Raw genomic sequence first — 26,836 nt, forward strand, 5'->3', positions numbered from 1 at the left:
CAGTGACTTCCTTTCCCTCCTTTGCTCCCTTGACACTCCCTTCACCTCCCCAGGATACCACTGGTGCCAGTTTCCACTGCACCCTTCCAGAAGTAAACTGTGCAGACACAATTCTCTGTAAAGATCCCTTTAACTTGTATTGCAAAGTCCCAAGTCCCTTCACAGCTGCAGCCTTGAATGGATGGGGCACCGCACGGGGAGTGCCGGTTCCTGCCCAAGCACTTTTCCAGGCATTGTCTTTGTAATGAAATCCCATTTCCTCAATTGAAAACCAACAGAGGGCAGATTCTCCAATTTGTGAAGTTCAACTTGGCCCCTGTGTTTGGTGCCTGTACTCGGCTTCCAAATAACCGCCTTCAATTGCCGAAATGTTGTAGTGGAGGCAGCGCTAATGAGACAAAGGTGAGCCCTGAAGACGCAGGTAGAAATGAGAGTGAAAGCTGCAAAAAGACATTATCTGAAAAAAAGGATTTTATTTTCCTTTTCAGTCTGGGTAGAATGCATTTTGATATCCTAGCTCTCAACAAATATTGGGTTTTAAACATGTCTTTGGTCTTTTTCAGCATTTTACATTCTAAAGGCTCTGTGTTCTCTAAACTTGGCCAGATAGTGGGACTTTAATTTAAAAAGTGATGGCAGATTGGATTGGTTCCTTGGGGAGAGTTTTCTGGCCTGGAGGACAGCGGTGAACGTTCTGGAGAATCAGTGACTCCTGGTTTTCTTGGTTGGGAGGACTGACTTGCTTTTCCCTATGTTTCTACCTATATTGAAAGGTTACTGGTTTTGCTAGAAGTGGAGAGATCTCCTTCTCCCCTTATGCAGCACTTGGGGCATGGATTCTGCACATCACCATTGTGTGGCTACATGCTTTGATCGGCTATGATCACACGCCACTTTGTCACTAATTGAGTATTGAAGTTTATAAATGATTTCCTTTAAATAAATCTATTGGGTCAAATTCAAGGTTATTCCAACAGCAGTGTCCTTCTCACTCAGTGGAAGGAGAGGGAAAGATGCAGAGATCCAGGGTGCATGGGTATGTGAGCATCACCCAGCACGTGAATAGTGGCACAGTCATTTGAGAAGGCCCACCATCTCCAGGTCTCCTCTCTGCCTCTCGGGGAAATCCACTGTGGCTGTGTCATAGTGCACCCTCTGGCCACCTCATCTTTTAGAACAGGGTTTCTCATCCTCAGCACTGTTGACAATTCTTCGTTGTGGAGGGCTGTCTTGTGCCTTGCACGATGTTTAGTAGCATCCCTGGCCTCTATCCACTAGATGTCAAGAGCACCCTTCCACTGAGGCCAGAGGTGACAACCACACATGTCTGCAGATACTGCCAGTTGTCCCCTGAGGGGGGCAACATTGCCCCCAGTGAGAACCACTGTTCTAGAAGAAATCTGACAGGTCATGATGACGTTGTTGCTCTGTCTGCCAGTTATCGCTCTCTTTTCTTTGAGAAGCAGTCTGTAGACTTTGTTTCCTTTCTGAAACATAAATGCTGTATAGCATTCCCTTGTTTAACCTCCGTTGTTCTGTGTTGTGTGTAGAGAGAAAAGTCTGATCTCATTAAACTATAACTTCTGCTTCTCTTTCTGCCTCCTCCAAAACCGTATGCTCCGGTCACACTGCACTTCTCACCATACCTGTGATCCTGCTGGTTCATGCCCCTGCCCCTTTGTACAGGTGGTTCATTCTACCTGCAATGGTTCTGGTAAAATCCTTTTAATTCTCTAGATGAAAGCTCAGTCACAACCTTCTCTGTGAAGTTTCTTCTCGTCGGAGCTGGATGATCCTGTAACACTTTGTGTCACTTCGATTTTAGCACTGACAACACTGAGTGGTAATTAATTGCATGTGTCAGTCTCCTTCATAAGATTGCAATGAACTCAAAGCCGGTTGGCACAGGCGGTGTGGAAGCAAGGAGGTCAGACTGAGGGAACAGTGGATCCCCAGACCTGGCATATAAGGTGAAAACTGAGTCCTGTGCGGGCTGAAGCCATGGACAGTACTGCTATCAGGAGGTGCCAGGTTCGAGATACACTCAGAGTCCCAGACCCAGTCAGAGATCTGTGGAGTGAGGGAGCACAGGGGAGTGAATGCTGCGGATTTATTTGAAGTCCTGGGCATGCACGGTGTGTTGGTGAGGCCTCTGTCGGAAAGGCTGCAGCCCTGTATTGGGGAGTGTCCTCCCCTCTTCCCAGTGGCTTTACTCTGATTTCAGGGACATGTCTGGACACCCTTTGACCAATTTTTACACATTCACTGTCTTCAGGCAAAATCCTGAACCTTTACTGGTACAATTATAGGCAGCAACTGAAGCTGTGAGGATAAGTCACTTGGCTCAGAGGACCCTCTCTTCAATCACATCCAGTAAGGGGCATCCTATCCTGCTCATCTATTTTGTGTTTGGGATAAGGATCGTTTCAGACTAAAAAAGTGGTTATTCACTGTGAAGCTGGAGAAGAAGGGCAAAAGGAAATGTGCAAGTTGTCCCCACCTCCCCCTTATTAAAATGAGGGAAAAAGAGCAAGAGAGGGAAGGAGGGAAAGAAACAGAGAGAGGAAAAGAGGGAACCAGTCTGCACTTTACATGGTGCTAAAAAGGTATATATTTCTGCCTTTGTGTAACTAACCCCAAATATTGTCCCACTTAAAAGGCAGGAAAGCTCATTGTCCTAACTTTAAAAATAATGTCATTCCAGGGTGCCTGGATGGCTCGGATCATGATCTCTCAGTTCGTGGGTTCGAGCCCTGCATTGGGCTCTGTGCTGACAACTTGGAGTCTGGAACCTGCTTCAGATTCTGTGTCTCCCTCTCTCTCTGCCCCTCCTCCATTCATGCTCTGTCTCTCTCTTTCTCTCTCTTTCTCAAAAATAAATAAACATTAAAAAAAATAATGTCATCCTGTGACATGTTCTAAGTTCTATTTGAACTAATATTTAAAATATTACATTAAGAAGAAGTTCTAGGAGATTGGCAACTCCTGCCAAGCACTAGTGAGGGTCCCCAAGGGACTGCCATGTAGGGGGATGTGTCATTCATGTCTGACATGAATGACATGTCTCTCCTCCCCCAGGGAGAAGAGTGGATCAGGGAGGCATCAGCATCCCTGGGTTTGTCTCTAGAAGCTTCTTGCTGGAGTGGCTGTGATTCAGTTGAGTAATCTCAGGCATACTGGGAGGAGAAGCAAACTGTAGGCAGGGACCTTTCCCTCACTCCCTGGTTTGGTCTCTGACATCAGGCTTCTGGTTCTTACAAGGTGCTTTGGATTTTCAGATGCAGTATGTATTCCACTCTCCCTAGCTCTGCTTTAGTTCCTTTGATTTCTCCTCCCTGGGCATGTCCTTCCAGGGGATCTGCGGTCTCTTGCTCATAGTTTCTACAGACTCCTTGAATGTGTTTTGTGCAAGGTGGTTGTTGAACATCTGCTAACCGAATTTGCATGTGCACATGTACTTGTGTATATGATTTTCAATTACATCTGGAGTCCTGATGCCCAGTGGTATCTTAGAAATGCAGAGCTCTATTTTTTTTTTTTAATTTATTTATTTTGAGAGAGTGAGTGAGCACGTGTGCATGAGGGGGTAGGGGCAGAGAGAGAGAGGGAGAGAGAGAATCCCAAACAGGCTCTTCACTGTCAGCATGGAGCCTGATGTGGGGCTCCATCGTGAACCATCAGATCATGACCTGAGCAGAAGTCAAGAGTTGGACTTTAACTGACTGAACCACCCAGGCACCCCAGAGCTCTTTTTTTTAAGTTTTTAATTTTTAATTTTTAATTTTAGCAAGAGCATGAGTGGAGGAGAGGGGTAGATGGGGGGGGGGAGAGAGAGAGAGAGAGAGAGAGAGAGAGAGAGAGAGATTGAGAGATTGATTCTTTTTTAAAAAAAATTTTTTTTAATGTTTATTTATTTTTGAGACAGAGAGAGACAGAGCATGAACGGGGGAGGGTCAGAGAGAGGGAGACACAGAATCTGAAACAGGCTCCAGGCTCTGAGCTGTCAGCACAGAGCCCGACTCGGGGCTCAAACTCACAGACTGCGAGATCGTGACCTGAGCCGAAGTTGGCCGCCCAACCGACTGAGCCACGCAGGCGCCCCGAGAGATTGATTCTTAAGCAGAGCATGGAGCCCGATGCAGGGCATGATCTTACGACCCTGGGATCATGACCTGAGCTGAATCAAGAGTCAGAAGGTCAACCAATGGAGCCACCCAGGCTCCTCAGAAATGCAGAGCTCTTTAATAAGAAATATAGTTCAGGATGCCTGGGGCTCAGTTGGTTAAGCATCCGACTTCAGCTCAGGTCATGATCTTGAGGTTCATGAGTTCCAGCCCAGTGTCGGGCTCTGTGCTGACAGTTCAGAGCCTGGAGCCTGCTTTGGATTCTTTGTTTCCCTCTCTCTCTGTCCCTTCTGTGCTCGTGCTCTCTCTCAAAAATAAATAAATATTAAAAAAAGTATATATAGCTCAAGAAAACCATATTCTCCTGGGGCCAAATTTCATGCTTTCCTTCAGAAGCTGTGTGGATTGACTGAAATCTCAGAAGTGAAGAAGGATAGGGCAAGAAAACCCTATTTTCTAAGGCTACGTGCACACAAACACACTCACTCATTCACTCACTCACTCACTCCTGTATAGTCTGGACTAGTTCTCCTCAACATAGGCCAAACCCACCCCGATCTAGATTTCTGAACAGAGGTGGCCGAGGCCTCATGGTACTGTACTGGATGCCCTTTGAAACTTAAAACATTGCCAGGGCAGTGTTGAAATACACATCCATAGCACATGCCCTCTACCCCTTGTCTATTTCTCAGGGAGGAGCAACCAGGAATTTTAAATATAAATGTACATTCTCTGACATCAATTTTTTGAGGTCAAGCCAGTACAATATCTGTCTTTCCAGAAGAACTATTACCAAAGTAATGCAATTTTGTATCAGAAATGCCTTTTAAAAATGTTTTAGTGAAAACATTTAAAATATTCATTCTATTTTATTTTCAGATGTTGGGCTTAACATACTAGCAACAAAAATATACTTGGCACAGCATAGTATAAGCTTATTCAGTGAGGGAGTTCCTGACTCAGAGCTGCGCTGGGATGATTGATTATTCGGCACGTACTGATGTGGGTGTATCTTCTTCTGCTCTCTCCTGGTAGGCCACTTTTCAAATCACAGGGCGAACTTCCACCATTAGGAAATAATTCATGACACCACTGACAAATATTGCGATGTCTATTGCTATAATACAACTAAATGCATTTGCGTTGAGGAAATTCTCTCTTGTCACAGTTGAACATTTTAGGGGCAATTAATGTTATCTTTAAATATAACTGTTTTAAAGTTTTAAAAAGGCTTTGCAGTCAGGTGATTTTTCTTATAATTACTGCTGTGTTTCAATTTTATAAGAAAAATAAAAGTGAATTATTTCTGACAGTATTTTTCATCTGTTTCTAAGTAAAGTGAATGAGTTTTATGCTTAGCCTTTGCTTATTAGAACAACAGAACCCTCTCTAAAACTGGCAGAAGATGCCATTTATTTTCTTTCCTTGTGGCTCAGACATTAATCCTCATTTGTTAAGTGATAGCATCAGTAGGTAAAGACGTAGGTTTTCACATTTATAAGAAAGGTTGGCTGCTCCTCTCCTGATCTAACAGATGCCTCTCACTAGGTCTGTAATGAGAGGAAAATAGGATCTTTCCCTTCTCAATTTTCCCTCCTTGCTGCCATCTGAGAGATTCTGGGCATGTGAACTTGTCTGACTTAAGCCCTGACTGTTGTGGGTGTTTTTTAATATCGGGACTTGCTGAAGGCGAGTCCGGGCAAGGTCTTACCGCAGAGCTGGGAAGATAAGCCAGAACTTTATAGAGTTTAACCTTCATTCCTATGAACTCTCTTTAGCTTAAACCTGCTCTTTCCCATAGGAGCCTGGAGCGCAGAGCCAAGCTTCCTGCCTAGCCAACTGGCTTTCTCCACGGTGCTATTATCATTGTTGCTGTTCAGGATTACACAGAAGCATTCTGTGTTCTCAGGAAATGGCACGTTCTCAGAAAGCCAATCCCATCTGGCCTCCTTTTCTTGCATTTGAACCCAGAGCTCACACCCTCAGCAAAGCAGCCATCTTCCGCTTCAGGACAAGTTTGGTTTGGGGTATTCCCAGGGCTAGTTAAGACATTAGAGGCCCCAAGACCTGAAAATATTGTCATTGTCTGTCTGTAGTAACAGGTAATTTCAACAACAACATCTGTAGTAGCAGAAGCAATAATATTTTTTACTATTAACAAGTATATATTTATTGACTATTATGTACGAGGCACGATTTTTTTTTTTTCAACGTTTATTTATTTTTTGGGACAGAGAGAGACAGAGCATGAACGGGGGAGGGGCAGAGAGAGAGGGAGACACAGAATCGGAAACAGGCTCCAGGCTCTGAGCCATCAGCCCAGAGCCCGACGCGGGGCTCGAACTCACGGACCGCGAGATCGTGACCTGGCTGAAGTCGGACGCTTAACCGACTGCGCCACCCAGGCGCCCCACGAGGCACGATTTTAAGTATTGTATGTGGATGAACTCATTTAATGCAACAATCTTCTGAGTTGTTACTGTTATTATTCTGAATTTCCAAATGAGGAAACTGAGGCACAGAAAGGTTAGGTAACTTGCTCAAGGTCACATAGCTGGTAAGTGGGTAGTCAGGATTGGAACTCAAGTAGACTTATAGCGTCAGCTTCTGTGAGATCAGCCAGTATTCTACGTTAAACAGCACCATTAAACAGGGAAACTCGAAACTTCTGCATATGACATTGAATAGCTTCTTTCTTGGTTTTCTAATCACCAATTTTATAGGACATAGTTGAGAGTAACAATCTTACTTTAATTTGGTGCCAGAACCTTAACTGCTGTATGTGCCTTTTGGATGATCTGGAGCTATGCAGGCCCTCTCCAGTCTTTGGTCGGGTGGGCTACCAGTCTTTGTTAGAATCCCACCCTCTCCTTTGATCTTCACAGGGCCAGAGCCTGCCCTATTTATCAGGAGGAGACGTTTCCTCTTTCACCAGGAAGGGGGAGAGGAAGGGGATAGTGCTTCACTAAGGTGTGGAAATGCAGCTAGAAGGGTGCTGTGTTTGTCTCCTCAGGTGGAAGGACCTAGGGGCTGCAGCACCTGAAATTCTGGCCCCACTATCAGCTCTCCACATGACTGTAGGCAGCCACTTAACCTCTCTGTGTGAGGGATAATGAAATAATGCTTTGATCTTTGCAGAGAAGAAAAGCTTTATATAAATACCAAGTAGGTCCACTCTTTCTTGGTACCTCTTAAATTCCTGGGGAGGCTGACAGGTCTCCTAAAATTCCAGCTTAGTTACAAGGCCACGTATGTTCCTTAGGCCTGGACTCCCAAGTTTTCAATCATAAAATTGGGTCTAGTTTTGTGAGGTGCCTAAAAGCAAAAATACCCCTAAGACTTTTTATAGAGCCTTTTGTCTCAAGTGCCCCAAGCACTCTAACAATAGATATTCCATGAAAAATAAAAAGTCCTATACATTATTTAAAGCCTGTGCATTTTGAAACCAAACTGTACCTAAGTGTCTGCTGGAGCTCTGTTTCTGTTCTTTTAGGCTGTTATCCGTAGTGACTTGGGGTAAAGCCTTCAAATATATATATAAATATATATTAGTGGATTCAAAGCAGGATTCCTTCCTACCCACCTCCAAGGTTTGCCTAACGCCACACCTGAGCCACAATTCATGTTCCCTCAGTGCCATGTAGTCAAGGAGAAACTCATTTATGCACCTTCAGGTGTGGAAGACTGAGATGGCCTGGGAGAATTTTTTTTCAGGAATATTTGCATTTTTAAATTGCAAGTTCAGAAGAAGAAATTCAAAGTGATTGAAATTATTAGGCAGGGAAGACATAACCACTGGTCATACCTCTTCACTGCTGTGCAGAGAGTTACATCTATTGACCTGTACAGAAGCCACCACCACCAAAGAGAAGGAAAAAGGGATCTACATTTCCCACACATGTTCTGTTGGGTGGACATGATTCCACTCATTTTTATGAGGGAGGCAGGGCTGTCATCATTTTACAGGTGGCAAATCCAAAGTGCAAAGAAGTCAGGTCGTTTCCCTGTGGCTCTACAACTAGGAAATAGCAAAACCAAGACCTAGTTCAATGCCCTTATGCTACACTGGAAATTAGGAAAACTGTACTTGCGAGCCACTTGGATTTACCTCTTTATGGAGCCGGAGAGCCCCATCATCACTACTCCATTCAGTTGAGTTGAAATAGCACTTATCAAGTATCTATTTTGTGTCAGGTGCCCCAAGACGCACATGGCATGACATTTGTCTTGGAGAGGATTACTAGATCTTGTTTAAGTGATAAAATATCTTCCGAAAGGGCAGACTTGCTGAGGTACAGATGTAGGTGTAAGTATAATTTAATGTAATATGATTAATGATACATAACTTGTTGGGAAATAATGTTTTCAATGGGTTATCTTAATCCTTCTTCAAGAACTCCATGAGATAGGGACCCATATAATCTCCATTCTAAAAGATGAGCAAACAGTCCATCTGTGCTGTCCAATGTGTAGAGACGTGGCTATTTAAATTTATTAATTAAAATTAAATAACTATAAATTTAGTTCCTCAGTAGTGCTAGCCACATTTCAAGTAGCTACCATACTGGATAATGCAGATGAAGAATATTTCCAGCACTGCAGAAAGTCCTATTGCACAGAACTGCTCTAAGTCATTTGCCTATGCTGGAATGTGGGAAATGGACTTGGGTCTGACTTCAGAGTATATACTTTTAACCATTATGTTATACTGTGTCCTTAATATTTAGTGCAATTTGGGGAGGGGGCAGAGAAAGAATTCAAAATTCCTTATTTTTTCAAGGAATAAGAAATATCTGAGATGATGGGGGAACTAAAGACATATCAATAGTTTCCCTTGCAACCCTTTTATGGTACGTGTAAGAGCTGCAAACTGTGTCTCTCACTGGATCAGGAAAGTTAGTACTTGCTGTTTGCCCTTTTATGGAACCATAAGGTGGCTTTCTAAGAGTTATTCTAGGATTATGTCTTATTTACTTTTAAGCCTCACTTCCGAGCATAGTACTTGGTACATAACAGGCATACAATAAATGCTTCTTCAACAAAATTTCAAAAAAGATAACTATAATATCTTCTGTCGGTCTCAAAAGAATTGTAGTGAAGAAGAGTAACATTGGTGGCCTTCCTGATGATTCCTAGGGGGGAAAAAGTAAAGATTTCCTCTAGGGCAATATCCAAGTGCTCAGCTTCACAGAAAGAGGGCCACGTATCTATTTATCTATACTGCGATAGGGATAGAAGAGGGAGTGATCATAAGGGCTGCCTAAAATTTTATCTGGGCCAGATTTTACAGTATGCTATTTTAAATCTAAACCAAAGGAATTCCGTATTTGGCTCCAAGGAGATCACTGAAGGAAAATTGCCTCGATACCAAATGAAGTCCTGTTATCATCTCCTCGGTGCAGTAAAAACAAACCAAGTCACCCCCTTTTCAACGTGTCCCAGGGTGTTATCCCAGGTTACTTGCACTCACCCACCAAATGTTGTGTGAAAGCTGAAAAAGATACCCAATTTTGCCTCCCAGCTCATCCTCCCGCACCATTTCACCAGTGCAAACTCCTCACCCCGCCCACTCATCTTGCTTTCCTTCCCTTCATGATTTAGCTAAAGCGTTGGCTTCTGTGTCATTTAGAACAAACAAAAACTATAGAAATATGGTTTAAAAGACAGATGCACTGATTTGGGATGGGAAGCAAATGTTGGATGCTGGCTCACTGTGTCCTAAAGGCTTTAATTTACAGCAGAAATAAAAAGGAGTTGTTCAACACGTAGCGTGAGGAGTCAGCTTTGAAAACTGATAAGAGGAGAAAAATGCCAGACTCATTTTGAATGTGAACTTAACAACCAGGACCCTTATTTCCCCGTAGCAAGATGATCGCAACTTTCTTAGAATGATTTAAGAATTCCCCTGAGGCACTTTGCCCAGGCCCCTTTGTGGGCCCATTTCAGCAGGCTTTAGAATCCTCCTAACAGGGCTTATCAGAGAAGATTCCAATTTAGAGCAGCAAAAGTTTAGAGTCTGATATCAGCTCTAGCTTTTCTTTTTCCTTTTTTTTTTTTCAAAAGGAGACATGATGTTTTACAGTGTTAACAGTTTTGAAAGGTCCTACATTTCCAGTGAACAGAGCGCTTTTGTGAAAAGCCTTCTGAAAAGCATTATTCAGGCGAAAATGCATCAAAGGGATGTGAGTTAAAAAGAGAAAAGTTTGCCGATGTAGAGATTGGAGGCAGCATGTGCTGACAGGTGCAATTATAGCCCAATAATTGAATCTTTTTAGAGAGATCTGTTGTGATAAGGCAATAGTTGTGGACTCACCTTGGAACCCTGTTCATAATTAGATACTCAGGGGTCCAGCTGTGGATGATACAACCAATGGAGGGATCGTGAACTATGTTATATGCAGGACAGAATCACTGTTGTACTTTGTAAAATAGGGCGAAATGGCATGATTTCAGCCCAATGGAACCTAATTAATACAACGGTTGGAGACAAAGCTCAGCCTTTTCCCTCAGACTCCCAACAGTCTGTAACAGTTTTCAGCCTCTAAAAATCATAGTCAATCCAAGCTTCTAGATCCTTTGGTGTCAAAGAAACTAAAAAAAAATGTCAATTTTTCAAAGCTAAGTAATTACTTTTATTAGTAACATTAAAAATCTCTTTGTTGTTTGCTTGAAGAGTTTCTGGGCACTTCTGTTACCTTTGTCTACACTGCACATCTAAGCCAAAGACTGGGATAGGGAATGATCTGGTGTTAATTTCTGAGAATGTTGCACCAAAGTCATGAAAGACAATAAGCTTGTTTCTGGTCTTGAAATATGGGTGTGCAGAGCCTTGGCTCAATGAGAAGTGGACTTGCTGTCCATATTGTCCATGCTGCATGCACACTTGCTCAGGAATCTGAGCTGCAGGTCTTTCTCAGGGTCTCTGTGTGGACACAGAGCTGAGAAGAAGACACAGACTACTGAGATACAACACAAATCATTTCTACTTATCACAGGGCAGAGGGCATCTCTCACGCTCCATTAGTAATTCTGTTAGACATCTTGCTTCAGGCTTTCCTTCTTAAGGAAATAGTGTATTCTGCCATATTGCATGATTTCTTTCTGTCAGATTTATTTCTTTTATCCTCTTCTCCATATAGCTGGATTACCTTGTCATTGCAATGCGATTAAAGGTTCTTAAGGTGGCTGAGAATTATAGGTTTCTGATAATGACACCTTAACTTAAAATCTAGGCGTTAGTTCCTTTTTTATTATAGGGAATTGACTCCTTAATGTCTTTGGATCTTAGTGTTTTCCTTCTTTTTTCCTTTGTAGTTGCCAACTTTTCACTTTTGCTTCTATCTTCATGTTTTTGAATTCCATTAGTACCTAGGTAGATAGAAGACTGTCCTCTGCAGCAGCCTTCTCGCAGTACCTGTCCCGTAGTAAGCATTCAATATGCATTGGTCACAATAATCACTATTTTAGTTTCTGCTTACCTTGTTTGTTTATGTCACCTTCAGTACTTTCCCACAGTTTGACATCTGGTCTAGTTTTGGAATTATTATTGTCATCTTTTCTGCCTGGATAGGGAGGGGTGCTTTAGTATTTACATTATAGGCTACAATGGAGTTATTCAGATTTATCCATGGTGGGCCACTCAATCCTAATTCCAACACCAGTGCAGACTGCATGGCCTTTTATTAATTTTTTTTAATGCTTATTTTTGAGAGAGAGAGAGAGAGAGAAAGAGAGAGAAATAGAGTGCAAGCTAGGGAGGGGCAGAGAGAGAGGGAGACACAGAATCCAAAACAGGCTCCAGGCTCTGAGCTGTCAGCACAGAGCCAGAAGTGGGGCACGAACCCACAGACCATGAGATCATGATCTGAGCTGAAGTCAGATGCCCAACCGACTGAACCATCCAGGTGCCCCTGCATGGCCTTTTAAAAAACTGATCACAGGAGCACGTCTATAGGGTCCACTCCCAGCATAGAACTTTTAGACCTTTAACTGAATCAAATGCACGTGAAGAAGTGATTAGCTACCTAGTGAACTATTTTTTACCACCTTTCATTATTCCTCAGTATTATGATGTCATTTCAGTGGAATTAAATTTGAGCAGCTCAAGATTACATAATCACATTGAGTGTTAGTTTCATGTCCTTGCTGCTTGAAGCCTGCTAGTAGAGCTCCAGAGCATCATCTGTTCTGACAGCGGGTCTCCACCTTGGCTGTGCCTTCTTAGCACCTTCAGCACCTTTAGAATAATGCAGATACTCTGGTCTATCCCAGAGAGTCTGACTGAATTGGTTTTAGATAGGACTCATCTTAAGATAGATATTCTTAAAAATTCTCCTCAAGGAATGGAGGGCCACTGGGTGGCAGGAAAAGAGATTCACAACATACTGACTACATTTGCACTTGTGCTAACCAACTTGGTTAAGCTCTCTCCCAACCACGTAAGCTGTGCCCCCTCACCCATCCCTTCTCATTTACTCCACATCTTCCAGTTAAAACAACAGAGCAGAAAGAGGACAGCTGTTTAAGTTGGAGGAATTTGATTTCAAATCTTGTCTTTTATTGAGACTGTGATCTTGGAAAGATAGTTAAATTTACATGAATTTTAGTTTCCCCATTTATCAAATGGGAATAATAAGTCTTCTTTGTAAGTATAGATAAATTAATATGATACAAGAGCATTTAGTACAGTACCTAACACATAATAGGAGCTCAGAATATGTTAGCTTTCTTTTCTCCCTTCTCTTTTTAATTTCTTTATAGGTCAAATGAAGGGCTCAGATAATATTTGAATTCTCCTTATTCCCTAGAATCCAATGAGTCTGATTCTTTGCCTTAAATAATATGAGTGGAGAGTAACTTCCATGTATTCTTTTCCACAAATCCAGTTCTGTGTAAAAAGAAAGCTATCGGCACACAGCTGACAGGGAATAAATAGGGAATTTCTTTTAGTATCCCATCTACACATTCTCCTTTGGCTACCCTTTCAACCTGACGTATCTGTGAAGTGGCTAGCCAAGGCTGGGGATGTGGTTTGAGTTGTGGGAACAAGATTTTTTGAGTAATGCCATCTGTTTTATATGGGCATCAGTCTTGTACCCTTGACCACCATTCACTTGCTTCAACCATGTAACCACCCAGTGTACTTTATACTTATGATAATAGTGGTAGCACCTGGCATTTATATTTTAGCACCTATTGAAAGTGATACACTTCAGAGGAGGCCAGGTGAAGTCAGGAAACATCTTTCAAAGACTACCTGGCTAATTACTTTTTGTCAAGAAAATAAAGTATTGCAGCTTCTCAATCCATTCCCAGAGAGTCATAGGAGAATTCATTCTAATATAGCTTGGTATCAGGGAACAGTGTGTGATTCGTGGCAATGACTCAGGAAGGCATCTGCCTTGCTTCACTGTGACACATACTTGCCTTTGCCTGATCATTTGGCTCCAAATGGAAGCTCAGGCAAATGAGAACAGACCTAAGCTTCTATTATTACCTAGTTCAGGCTGCCCAAAGCAGAGGACTGGGAAGGTCTTCCAACATGCAGGCTCAAGGGAGTTGCCTGTGTAATAGGCAGATAAGTTCTTTATGGGAAAAGTCACTTTGATGATGACAATATAATCCCTCTGCTGTTTTCTGCTGTCCACAAAGTGTAACATGGCAGGCGGTGCAACTTAAGTGTTAAAAGCAACAGTTTAGAAATCACCACAAGCTGGATTAAAATTTTGGCTTTATCCTTACAGCAAACTTTGTCTGTGAAGGGCCAGCTAGTAAATATTTTAGGCTTCATGGGCCATCTGGTCTCAGTCACAACTACTCAACTCTGCCGTTCTAGTCTAAAGGAGCCACAGACAATACATAAATGAATGGGCATGGCTGTGTTCCAATTAAACTTTGTTTACAAAAACAGGGAGTGGGCTAGATTGGCCTGCGACTGTAGGTTGCCCATCCCTGCTCTATAGGCTTTTGCACTAAGAAGTTACTTTAATTCTCTAACTTTCCCTTGAGGGTTAAAAGAGACAGTATTTGTCATAAAACACTTCCCATGTGGTTGGCATATGGCAAGCACTTGAAAATAGTAGTTGCTATCAACTTATTAAAAATATCGTATATCACACAATTTAAGATGCCATGAATTGTGAGGTGTGGCTGGATTTCAGAGATGTTAAAAGGTGATAAAAAGTTTTAGAACTGATGAAATTTGGTAACGGTTAATTGATCATAGTAACAAGGTTCTATTTAGGATTTTAAGTCTTGTTCTACCAGTGACAGTTTGGACTTCCTGTATAACATATTTTTATGATGTTTTTCTTGTCAGAGATACATGTCATGAACTCCTGGGACATGTTCCACTACTCGCGGATCCTAAGTTTGCTCAGTTTTCACAAGAAATAGGCCTGGCATCTCTGGGAGCATCAGATGAAGATGTTCAGAAACTAGCCACCGTGAGTTCATTTTCAATGAAAAAAACTGTTCTATTTATATCCATTTGTAAGGTAAACAAAGCTTTAGAGTCATTCATGATGATTACAAGGCAAATATTATGGAGAAGGCATGGTGACTTCAGTGATTACTACGTTGTGTTCCTTTGATGTACAACGTGTTCTTAGCTTATCAGCCATTAAGATGTTTATATTTTATCCTTCTTGTTCAAGGAGTGGCTAGAGAGTAAATATTTTAGGCTCGCAGCTCATAAGGTCTCTGTCACAACTACTCAGTTAAGTCACTGTGATGCAAAAGTAGCCAGAGGCAGTATGTAAATGAATGAATGGTGGCTGTGTTCCAATAAAACTTTACTTATAAAAGCTGGCAGTGGGCCACGTTTGGCTTGTGTGCTGAAATTCGTTGACTTCTGTTCTAGTTCAATGTTTTTTTTTTTTCCCTAGAAACATTAGGAATACTAAAAGTTATGCATTTATGAAAAAGTAGGGGTTGTACTTGAGGTTATCACTGATTAGTGAATATGGGTGTGGTCAGACACAATTTGAGACAGCCATGAGAAGCTTAGGCTAAACAATTATTATAAGTACAAAACCAGAGAAAGATTTAATAGTTACTATGTTCTCAACAAGGTTTTTTTCTCAAAACAAGCAATATGAGAGGAAAAATGTCATGTTGGTGGCTTCCTTTAGGATGCAAATCTAGCAAGCATATCTACCTTGCCTTAACCCCATTTCGAAGAGACCAGGGTAAGAAAGAACAACTTTAGCACACTCACTTACACAGGGGCCAGTCCATTTGCCTAAATGAACAAAGCTATCAGAGGAATTAAAAATGGAAGCTTAAGTTGTGTGTATTTGCTATAGATACACATTGATGTCACATCAGGCATGTAGGGATATTCTTCACTCCTACCAGGAAATACATGCTCTAGATTTCTTTTCAAAAAAGTTTTTTGTTTTGAGAGAGAGAGAGAGAGAGAGAGAGAGAGAGAGAAGCACGTGTGTGTGAGCAAGCACAGGAGGAACAGAAGGAGAAAGAATCTTACATTTTTTTTTTAACCTTTATTTATTTTTGAGAGAGAGACACACACAGAGTGCAAGTAGGGGAGGAACAGAGAGAGAGGGAAACACAGAATCCAAAGCAGGCTTCAGGCTCTGAGCTGTCAGCACAGGGCCCAACGCAGGGCTCGAACCCACAAATTGTGAGATCATGACCTGAGCCTAAGTTGGACACTTAACCTACTGAGCCACCCAGGCACCCCACGAGAGAATCTTAAGCAGGCTCCACACTGAGCACGGAGCCCGACACCAGGCTGTTACTCATGACTGTGAGATCATGACCTGAGCTGAAATCAAGAATTGGACGTTTAACTGACCGAGCCATCCAGGCGCCCCTCCTACATTTCTTAAGACAACTGGCCCTTTCAGTTCATCTTTTGTTTCCTACTTTTCATAGAGATATAAGAAATGAGAAATGTTTTTCTAATATAAGAGAAGCAGCAGTGCAAAAGCCATGCTGTTAGTGTCAATGTAGAGATGAATAATTAGTGGGGTCAATGGGGGCTTCAGTAAACCCATTAGAGCCTACTGCCGAAGGCAGGTCCTCAGTTTTCACTGGCAGCTGCCAGCCAGGAGTGCAGGCTTTGTGTTGCCAGTTCTCCAAATTTTTGAGAGAGATTGGAAATCTAGATTTCTAAATGAATTTAAATGATTTTAAGATTTTGGCTCATAAAAAACATTGTGAGCTGAGGAAAATATATTTGTAGACAGAATCAGAATCTTAACTTCCAATTTGCAACCTCTGCCCTAGGGAATGTATCTCATGTATATTGGCTATCTATTACTGCATAACAAATAACTCCAAAACTTAGTGGCTTGAAACAGCAAACATTTGTCATCTCATAGTTGGTGTTTGGGAATTCGGGAGCATCTCAGCCGAGTGGTTCTGGCTCAAGGACGCTCCTGTGGTTGCTGTCAAGATGTGGGCTGGGGCTGCAGTTATGTGAAGATTTGGGAATCTTCTGCCAAGAGAGTTCACTCATGTGGCTATTGGCAAGTCACTTTCTCTAGAGCAAGTAATGGGGGAGGGGGAGGAGGAGAAAGAGATCGATGTGGGGAGGAAGTTGTAATGACTTCTCTGACTTGATCACATGTTGCTCATGTCAGCCATATTATGTTTGTTAGAAGGGACTCACTCCAGCCCACGTTGAAGGGGAAGGAGATTAGCCTCCACCTTTGGAAGAAAGGAGTGTCAGAGTGTTTGTAGACATGTTTTAAAACCACCACACCGCTGAGTTCTGTTATTTAATTCTCAAACCTTGGCTCTGTCTTTAAACTCCACATTTTAGAACTTTTTCTGTGCCTGGAAGATTTCCCTTGAAATTTTCCTGGTTTCAGCCTTTAACCCCCTATAACTTGTACTCTTCATCAGGGATGAATGTACTGCTTATTTGTCTGACTCTGAACAATCACAAATCGGGATTCAACTCTGCCAGGCTCTGTGTGTGTCCAAAGAGAGGATGGGAAGGAATAAGGTAGGGCTGCATGGATGTGAATGTAGGTAGATCCTAGTGGGTGATCTTATTTCTTTTTTAAAAGCAGTAACAAAAAAGTAGGTTTGTTGGCCTTTATTTTTACACTCCATAAAGTGATAATTAATTAAGTCCATCGTTCAAACTAACATTCACCAAGAATATAACACGGTCCTCACGTTTGGGAAATTTGTAGCCTGTATAGGTAAAACTAAGATTTTCAGAGGAGAGAAAGTTTGTACTGGGTCCCGAAAGATGAAAAAGTCAGCCAAGTTGCAAAGGGGAAAAGGCGGGGGGGGGGACCTGAGGGACAGTTTCATCCAGAATAAGAAATCTCTCTGTTTTGGGGACCCAGCAGGGAATGCCTGCTCACCAGATTGCAGGGCCATGCTGAAAACAAGGATTGCCTTTTGTATTAGATATCTATCACTACTGTTAACAAATTACATATGACTTAAAACAACACAAATTTATTATCTTACAGTTTCATTAAGCTTAGAAGTTTGACACAATTCTCACTGAGCTAAAATTAAAGTGTTGGGTTGCCTGGGTGGCTCAGGTGGTTAGGCGACCAACTCTTGATTTTGGCTCAGCTCATGATCTCACGGTTCATGGGATCAAGCCCTGTGTTGGCTGACAGCACAGAGCCTGCTTGGGATTCTCTCTCTTTCCCTCTCTCTGCCCCTCCCCCATGCTTTTGCTTGCTCTCTCAAAAAATAAGTAAACATTAAAGAAAATAAAATTAAGGTGTCAACAGGGTTGTGCTCCTCTCTGGAGGCCCCAGGGGAGAATCTGTTTCTTTGCTTTCTCGAGTATCTAGAGGTTGCTTGCATTCTTTGGCTCATGGACCTCTTCCTTTGTCTTCAAAGCCAGCAACGTTGCAACTCTCTGATCTCTCTGCCATTGCCACATCTCTCTTCACTGACTGAAGCTGGGAAAGGTGTTTTGTTTTTAAGGACTTATGTGATTAGATTGGGCCCTGCTGGATAATTCACAATAATGTCACCATTTCATGGTCCATATTCTTAATGATATCTGCAAACGTAATACTTTCTAGGGATTAGGGCAGGACATCTTTGGGGGGAGCATTATTTTTTGTTTCTATACTTACATTTGCAAGGAAAAAAATGAATACTTGAATACTTGTATCTTGAAACCTATTATACTAGGACCAGTAAATTTATAGGATGAATATGTTTTCTTTTGGAACTTACATTCCTTATGATTCTAATACCCTTGGCTATGATTGCCTTAGGTCCAACAGCTAAAAGTGCTTCCGTCTGTTAGAGATCATTGGGTCATTAATCATGTTTCTCTCTCTCTCTCTCATTTTTTCATTGCCTTTTTCCTGGAATATACATGTACTTCTGCAAAAGCCAATCAATAGTTAGTCTTTAAATGGCTAAAGAATCCTAGGTACCATGAGGTAGGAATAAGAAAAAGACAAAAAGGTATACTTGCATCAAGGAGCTTTTGACCTTTCATCCACAAAAGTATGAAAATCCAGAGTCAGTGTGAGCTTTTATTAATATATGTGAGAAGGTATGCAGAAGAAGTGGATTTAAGGTGAAGCTTCCAAATGCGTTTGAGTTCTGAATTCAGTGGTGGAGACTGGGGTTCAGAACTGGGAGCAGAGGCCAGCAGTTTCATTTCTTCTTCTTTTCAAAAAACATTTTTATTTAAATCCAAGTGAGTTGACATGTAGTGTAGTAACGGTTTCATGAGTAGAATTTAGTGATTCATCACTTATATACAACACCCAGTGCTCATCACAAGTGCCCTCCTTAGTGCCCATCACCCATCTAGCCCATACCCCCTACCTCCCCTCTAGCAACCCTCAGTTTATTCTCTGTATTTAAGAGTCTTTTATGATTTGCCTCCCTTTCTGTTTTTATTTTTCTTTCCCTTCCCCTATGTTCATCTGTTGTGTTTCTTAAATTTCACATAAGACAGGTTCATTTCTATGTAGGAAGTAGCTCCTGACAGGTTAAGGAGGATCAAGTGTCCCCCAAGGGAGCCAAGAATCCTGCCTGGAATCTTGCAGTAGCTTTGACAGTTAAAAACAAAACAAAACAAAACAAAACAAAACAAAACAAAACAAAACAAAACCAAACCCAAGAGAGTAAAACTTGCAAAAGACTTTAACACAAAGATTTTGAACCTCTTCTAAATGCAGTGGAGAGTTGGTGGGGTGGGGGGAGTGGAGGGGGGAACTCACCATGGTTTTGTCTGATCTACTCATTTCTCTTTTTCTCATATTGCATGTGCCCCCACCGCAGCTCCCTTTGATTTCCTGCCTCTCACAAGCCTTGTGATTCCAGTTCCTTCCAGCTTTATAGACTCTACCCCTCTACTCTGAAAAGTGTTTCGCAGGGGCACTCAGTTGGTTGAACATCTGACCCTTGATCTTGGCTCAGGTCATGATTTCTCCATTCGTGAGATCGAGCCCCATGTCAGGCTCTTCACTGACAGTGTGGAGCCTACTTGGGATTTGCTCTCTCCCCCTCTCTCTCTGCCCCTCCCCCCTCAAAATAAATAAATATAAACATTTAAGAAAAAAGAAAAGAAAAGTGTTTCACAGACCAAAGAGAAATTTGGAAAGCTTTTCCTGCATGCTGTGGGGAGTATGGGGGAGAGACTCACAGTGTGAGGAGGCTAGGGAGGGAGATTTTCCCTGAAATGCTCCTAAAACTGTTGTTGACTTTAGAAACCATAATGCATCTCTCAGTCAGAAACAAAGTGAATGGGAAACTGCTGGAAGGTGGTTTTGAAAGAAAGAACAGATTCTGGCCAGGCCATTTCAAAGTAAACCTTTGAATACATAACCTATTGGATAACGTGCATATTAATGACTCTCAAGCCATATACTGTAGCTAAAAGCCCAATTTAATGACCCAGTTGCAAAGACTAAGAGATTAAGGGCTGACTACGGCCTCACTGGGAGGTGTAAAAAGTCCAGTGGTAGGGGGAATAGTGTTGGTTGGGAGGCCTCTTAACTGTCCAGATGAGAAATGGACATGTTATTAGCTGATTTCCTCAAAGTTGTTCCCATTAAGTCCCCTGAAGATGTACTGGAGTAAAATGAGAGATGAGATGTACCAAAGGAGAAAAATCCATAGAGAGGACAAATGGAAAACCACAGAAATCACTATTTATGCAGCACAATGAGACAGGCCATATTATTCTTTTACTCTAGGTGAGATTTATATTATTAATGACTCTGTTTATATAGTGCCTGCTTTTCCTTGTTTAGTGAATTTAAGCACTTAGGAAATAGGGAGTAAAAGCAGACACTTAATAACTTTCTGTGATGTGCTGTCAACAAATCCATCCAAGGAAGAAAACAACGTCCAGTAGGACTAATTGGCCACCGCTAAATTCTGTTTCATCCAAAGCTGCTTTTGAACTTCTGGGGTCTGATTTCAGAGGGACCAGGCTATTTGCCTATAGCGATATTGCTTCTTCTTGCTATATTTCTACATGATATTTATTTTGACATTTTAATAATGCTTAGCTTTGAGAATGAAGCTATCTCTGCTGTTTATGTAGCCAGTGGTTTCTATGCTCTGAGAACCATTTAAATGAAACTCTTTTGTATCTGAAGAAATTGATGATGATGCTTGGTAAATGTATTTCAAATGCATTGTTATACATGTAAATAATTTGCCCTCTGGTGGATAATGAATAAGGCCACTGGTTTTGGCAGCTGCACTCTTTTTATACTCATCATAGCTGTCCGGGGTCTGTGCATGATAGATATGCAAAAATATTCCCAGTAAGGGCTGCTTGGAGTGTGCTATGATTTTGAGACGAGCCATTTCCCACCGTAGTGCTGGCTTAAGTGGATTTAATAGATTAGTGTCTTCTTTAAGGGTTGTAAACTTAAATGCCTTCAGGGGCCAGATAGGTAGCAAACATGTGTGAAACAGCCTGATATACGATAATAAGGAGTGTAGGAGCCTGTGGAGAACTGGAGAATGCACATTACATCTAAAGGCCTTCATATCCAGAAATTAAAATAAAACAAAATGTTCTTTGGCCACACACCATGTCTGCAAGCTGAAACAGAACGAGGCTCTCAGTCCCCAGCCCTTGTATCTGAGGTTAGAGTACATGTTAGACCTACCATCATTCTTGAGGGACCAACCCATGCTCGGTTCATCTCTTGTCATAGTGGATGTTCTTAATTACCGTTTGCTGACTATTTTTCCTAAGAAAATAGTGTTCTCTAGAGGGAAGTATCCTATCACTATTGAGAGATGACTGGTTTTGAATTAAACTGCAAACAGTTACAAGCATGATTGCCATGCATGTGGGCTGAGCACATGTCAAAAGTTTATTTAACTAATTTTTTTTAATTTTTTTAAATTTTTATTAAAAAAAATTTTTTTTCAACGTTTATTTATTTTTGGGACAGAGAGAGACAGAGCATGAACGGGGGAGGGGCAGAGAGAGAGGGAGACACAGAATCGGAAACAGGCTCCAGGCTCTGAGCCATCAGCCCAGAGCCTGACGCGGGGCTCGAACCCACAGACCGTGAGATCGTGACCTGGCTGAAGTCGGACGCTTAACCGACTGCGCCACGCAGGCGCCCCTATTTAACTAATTAATGAGGGAAAAGCAGGATGATAAATGCAGCTCAAGGAAGAATTTGCGAGACTGAGACCATATCGTCCCTGAAAGAAAGAACCTGGAATAAGGTGCAAAGTCGTTTGTGTTCTATGGGTAAAAACTACATAACCTTGAGGTTGTCTTTTCTCCCAGGCAGAAATCATTTGCGTGTCTAGTGGACAAAAATAACTTGCGATTTATCTATCTTCACAAGTTACCATCTAACTTCACAACGTCTGGGCCCTAATGAGTAGTAAATAGGAAGTCGGGAAAGCTTACGTTCCCTAGATTAATGCTGCTCAAACCATAATGTATATAAAATAAGTTAGGGATGTTGTTAAAAGGCAGATTCTGGTCAGGTAGGTCCAGCATGGGGCCTGAGATCTGGCATTGTTTTGTTTGTTTGTTTTTGTTTCTTAAAATTTTTTTAAGTTTATTTATTTATTTTGAGAGAGACAGAGACATGTGAGCAGGGGAGGGACAGAGAGAGAGGGAAATTGAGAGAGAGAATCCCAAGCAGGGATTCAATGACACAGGGCTCAAACTCAGGAAACTAGGAGTTCATGACTTGAGCCAAAACCAAGAGTTGGACTCTCAACCAACTGAGCCACTCAGGTGCCCCAAGATCTGGCATTTCTAACAAGATCCCAGGTAATGCTGATGCTGTTAGTCAAAGAGGGTCAGTTGACCTGATAGGCCCGTGGGCCTATTAGACAATGCTTGAATGTTTCATTCAAAAGACACATCGTAATCTTCCAGTCTTATTTCCATATTTTGATACTTTTTTTTCTACAAGCTGGATTCATAGAGTATTGGGAGATTAATATTGTGTAATATGAGATGAGTTTATTTAGGACTTAGTCTGGGCCTGAAAATGAATGCTTGCATCTATGAGCGCCATGTCATTGGTTCTGTTTTGAGTGTCTACTCTTAAACTCCCCTGCTGCTTGCTCTTTGACCCCATGACTTATATTATCCAATTTTATGGGAATGCATAAACAGAAACTTGCTGATTAAGTGGATTTAGGAATCAGTCCTAGAAAAATATCGATTTCGCTTCCTTCCCAATGTTGGGAAATGTAAAGGGGTGCCTTTCACCAAATGGTGCTTCCCATCTATGGTGTGTCCCGTCATGCAGATGGTTTCTGTTCAGTCTATTCATTTCTCACATCATGGAGGCATTTGAAACAGACAAAGCTGTGCACCATTTGTAAGAGAAAGCAATCAGTATGAATACACCTCAGATGTTTCCAAGCAAAATAAATTGGCCTCTGGCCTAGTTGGAATTTTCTCTCTACAGAGAGTTTTAGGTCATCCATTCACTTCTGTTGACCCTGACACATACTTACCTTCACTTCATGATTGAGGGTTTCTGTCACTGGGTCTTGGGAAAGCTGATGGGAGAAGAGTCTTGGCCAATGGTAATAAAAGAATAAGCACTCTAGGGGCGCCTGGGTGGCGCAGTCGGTTAAGCATCCGACTTCAGCCAGGTCACGATCTCACGGTCCGTGAGTTCGAGCCCCATGTCAGGCTCTGGGCTGATGGCTCGGAGCCTGGAGCCTGTTTCCGATTCTGTGTCTCCCTCTCTCTCTGCCCCTCCCCCATTCATGCTCTGTCTCTCTCTGTCCCAAAAATAAATAAACGTTGAAAAAAAAAAAAAAAAAAAAAAAGAATAAGCACTCTTTCCCAGAATATGTTCCCAGAACATTAGTCTCATGAAATGTTATTATGGGTTCTAGAAAAGAAGGGATCTATGGGCAAATATATTTGGGAAACATTGAGTTAAAAAAAGAAAACAGCTTTGTTTTTTAAAGTACTGAGACTTTTCAGGGACTCTAATGTGATAATGTGTAGGGTGAATCTCCACAGGTGATAAAAAACTTATTTCTCCAAACTTACCATGTTTTCCCTGTTTTAAGATGCCATTGATTGTAAAATATACTCTTAATTCAATAGCTTGTTCTAAAGGGGAATAAAGATTTAGTTAGCAAAATTTTTGATATTGTTTGTAAGATAATGTTAAAATGTAAAAACAGTGAACTTAAGAATTAAGAAAGTACATTATATGATTGCAGAAGTCTCTTTTTATGGAACACGTGTTAGCATCCTATGCTATTAATATTCCAAGGAACACAGTTTAGGAGATACAAATCTAGAATGATTTTTGAAAGGGGAGAATTCATTGTGAACAGAGACCCGATCACCAGCTTAACTTTTTTTCCACAAAAGGATTGTCAGGAAATTAGTAATATAAGGTTCTGTTTGTATTTTATCAAAACAAATAATTTATTGGTTCCAAGTAAAAGAGTTTGCATTGATTGGGGCTTTTGATGGTCATGAATCAGGTGTGCTTGAATTTCTAGTTATAACCAGGACTTTCTCATGCTGAGAATAGTAATGAAATGTAGTCAGTCTTAAACTAATAATCGACTATAATTCACACTAGAAATGTAATTGTAAAGGTAACCTTAGTTTATGAATTGCTAATTAATATTTTCCTGCCTGTGGGAGGACATTAGCTTGTTTCCTGGTCTCACATCTTTGTCTACCTGGCTCAGAGTGGGGAACTTATGTCTGCTTTTTTTTTTTTTTTAATTTTTTTTTTTACGTTTATTTATTTTTGAGACAGAGAGAGACAGAGCATGAATGGGGGAGGGTCAGAGAGAGAGGGAGACACAGAATCTGAAACAGGCCCCAGGCTCTGAGCGATCAGCACAGAGCCCGACGTGGGGCTTGAACTCACAGACTGTGAGATCATGACCTGAGCCGAAGTCGGACGCCTAACCGACTGAGCCACCCAGGCGCCCCTTATGTATGCTTTTAAAATACTTACGCCCAGCTCTAGTTCTTTCTGAAGATGGATGACATTAAAAATGACCATTTTAGTATCTCTACAGAAAGCTCGCAATAAGCCCCAGGCTTATTTATTCCATGCGGAGTCTTTGAACTAGTTCAGCTGTTTGGATCATTTGATACAAAGCTGACAAAAAGCTGGAAGGAATGCACTTTTATACATTCTTAATTGAGATGTTTGGGCAGATGACCAGTGTGTGTATTATTTCTAAGAGTAACTTAATTAAAAGTTAATAGTATCTATTCCAACTCATTACTTTCACTTTTATGTCTTCTGTGCATATAGAAAAATTGTAGAACCTACAAGGTGCTACATTTCTTCAGCTAGCCCCATAGAAGCTTAACTTTTTCAGTGTTTTCCCTTTGTGTTTTTTTTGCCTGGGTGCTCTAAGACCACACTTCCTTCTGACTATCTCTCTTCTGAGAACTTTGATATCAGAGCTAAGGCTATTTTCTCTCTCTGTTTGTGTATGTTTCACTTATGATATTGCCATTATGAGGTGCCTTGCCAGCTATGGTGAGAACACCACAGTTATTTGGAATTAAAAAAGTGAGCTGTACATTGCCCACTATGGTTAGAAACAAATCCATTTGTAACCCAGAATAGTTGTGTATTTTTGCAACTCAAATCTTTCTTCGTCATTTAAAATTGTATCCTAGGGGCTTCAGAGAGCCATCGTGTAACTGCAGACGAGGGAAAAAAAGCTCAACAACCTACTTTAGATATTTGGAGACTCGTAAAAATAGAGCTGCTTTGGTAGCTATTTGTTCTGTGCTGTGAGTGAGCTCTGCACCCACTTAATTTTATTCATGCAGGAGCACCGCAGGCCCGCTGCTGGAGTCCCTCAGCACTTCTGCTTTTGGGGTGTCTGGTGGGCAGTATGCGGTGTGGTGTGATGTGCTGGAAAGGGTCTAAACCCGAAGCTGGTCCAGTGGGGCTTGAGTGCCAGCTTTCTTCACTTTCCCCAGCTTGCCTGAGATATGATTGACATATGTTGTGGCAGTTTAAGGTGGACAATGCACTGATTTGATATATTCATATATTGTGGTCTGATCAGTTAGCTAATACCTGCAACGTGTCACAGAATCACCATTTCTTTTTTGTGAAGATATAGTCTCTCAGTGACTTTCAAGTATATAATACAGTATTATTAACTCTAATCATCATGCTGCACATTAAGATCCCCAGAAGTTATTCATCTTATAACTGGCCGTTTGTACCCTTTGACAAATACCTCCCCATATCCCTCACTCCCTAGCTCCTGGTAACCACCGATCTAGTCTCTGTTCCTAAGAGTTTGGCTTTTCTATATTCCACATATAAGTGAGATCATACAGTATTTGTCTTTCTATGTCTGACTTATTTCACTTAGCATAATGCCCTCCAGGTCCATCCATTTTGTTGCAAATGGCAGAATTTCCTTTTTCCTCAGGGCTGCATTGAATGAATACCACATTTCTATGCATTCGTCCATTGATGGACACTTACATTGTTTCTGTATCTTGGCTATTTTGGATAATAATATAGTAAACATGGGAGTGTAGATATCTTTTTAATATTCTGTTTGCATTCCTTTTGAATATATATTCAGAAGTGGGATTGCTAAATCATATGGCAGCTCTATTTTTAACTTTTTGAGGAAGTTTTCCATACTATTTTCCATAGTGGCTACACCAATTTACATTCCTTCTAACAGGGCAGAAGTGTTCCCTTGTCTTCACATCCTTGCCAGCATTTATCTCTTCTCTTTTTTATATGAGTACCAGCTTTGTTACTTCCTAAACTTGTATTCTGAGACAAATCACATTAACATTTTGGGCCTCAAATGTCTTCTTTAAAACTGGAGATTCTCCTCCCACCTGATGCTGAACGAGGAGCAAATGAAAGGAAATACTTCCGTGATGTGTGGCTTGTCATTATCTACCTCATACTCAGGTATGGTAGTACTTGATCTCACCATTACCCAACAAATCCTAACTGCAGCCAGGGTTGTATATTATTGATTTAATAATTTTAGAGTCATTTAAAGACCCTAAATCATCTAGCTCTTCATCTAGAGATAACTTCTTCCTGTGATTCAAAAGCCCTGACATTGAGCCCTTCTTACTTTTTCTTCTCAAAGTAAGCTAGTGTGCATTCATCAAGCACGGAAGATTTCTGCAGTCATTTTCATTTCCATAAAGATGTACAAGAGAAGGAGTTTTCTGGTTTAACTACAATGGAGTAGGCTCTCAAAATCTTAGACTTGTATTAACAGAAATGTCTATGGTATAA

At 41.3% G+C, this 26,836-nt stretch overlaps 1 protein-coding gene across 1 annotated transcript in view; it reads left to right on the forward strand.

The window, feature by feature from the left end:
- Positions 1-26,836, forward strand: part of TPH2 (tryptophan hydroxylase 2) — a 108,497-nt gene that overhangs the window by 50,823 nt on the left and 30,838 nt on the right. Inside the window, exon 8 of the mRNA XM_003989052.4 lies at positions 14,443-14,569. Coding sequence (XP_003989101.2) covers positions 14,443-14,569 — 127 coding nt within the window. The remainder of the gene's footprint in view (positions 1-14,442; positions 14,570-26,836) is intronic.

Source organism: Felis catus, chromosome B4, assembly GCF_018350175.1.
Source record: "Felis catus isolate Fca126 chromosome B4, F.catus_Fca126_mat1.0, whole genome shotgun sequence".
Taxonomy (NCBI): domain Eukaryota; kingdom Metazoa; phylum Chordata; class Mammalia; order Carnivora; family Felidae; genus Felis; species Felis catus.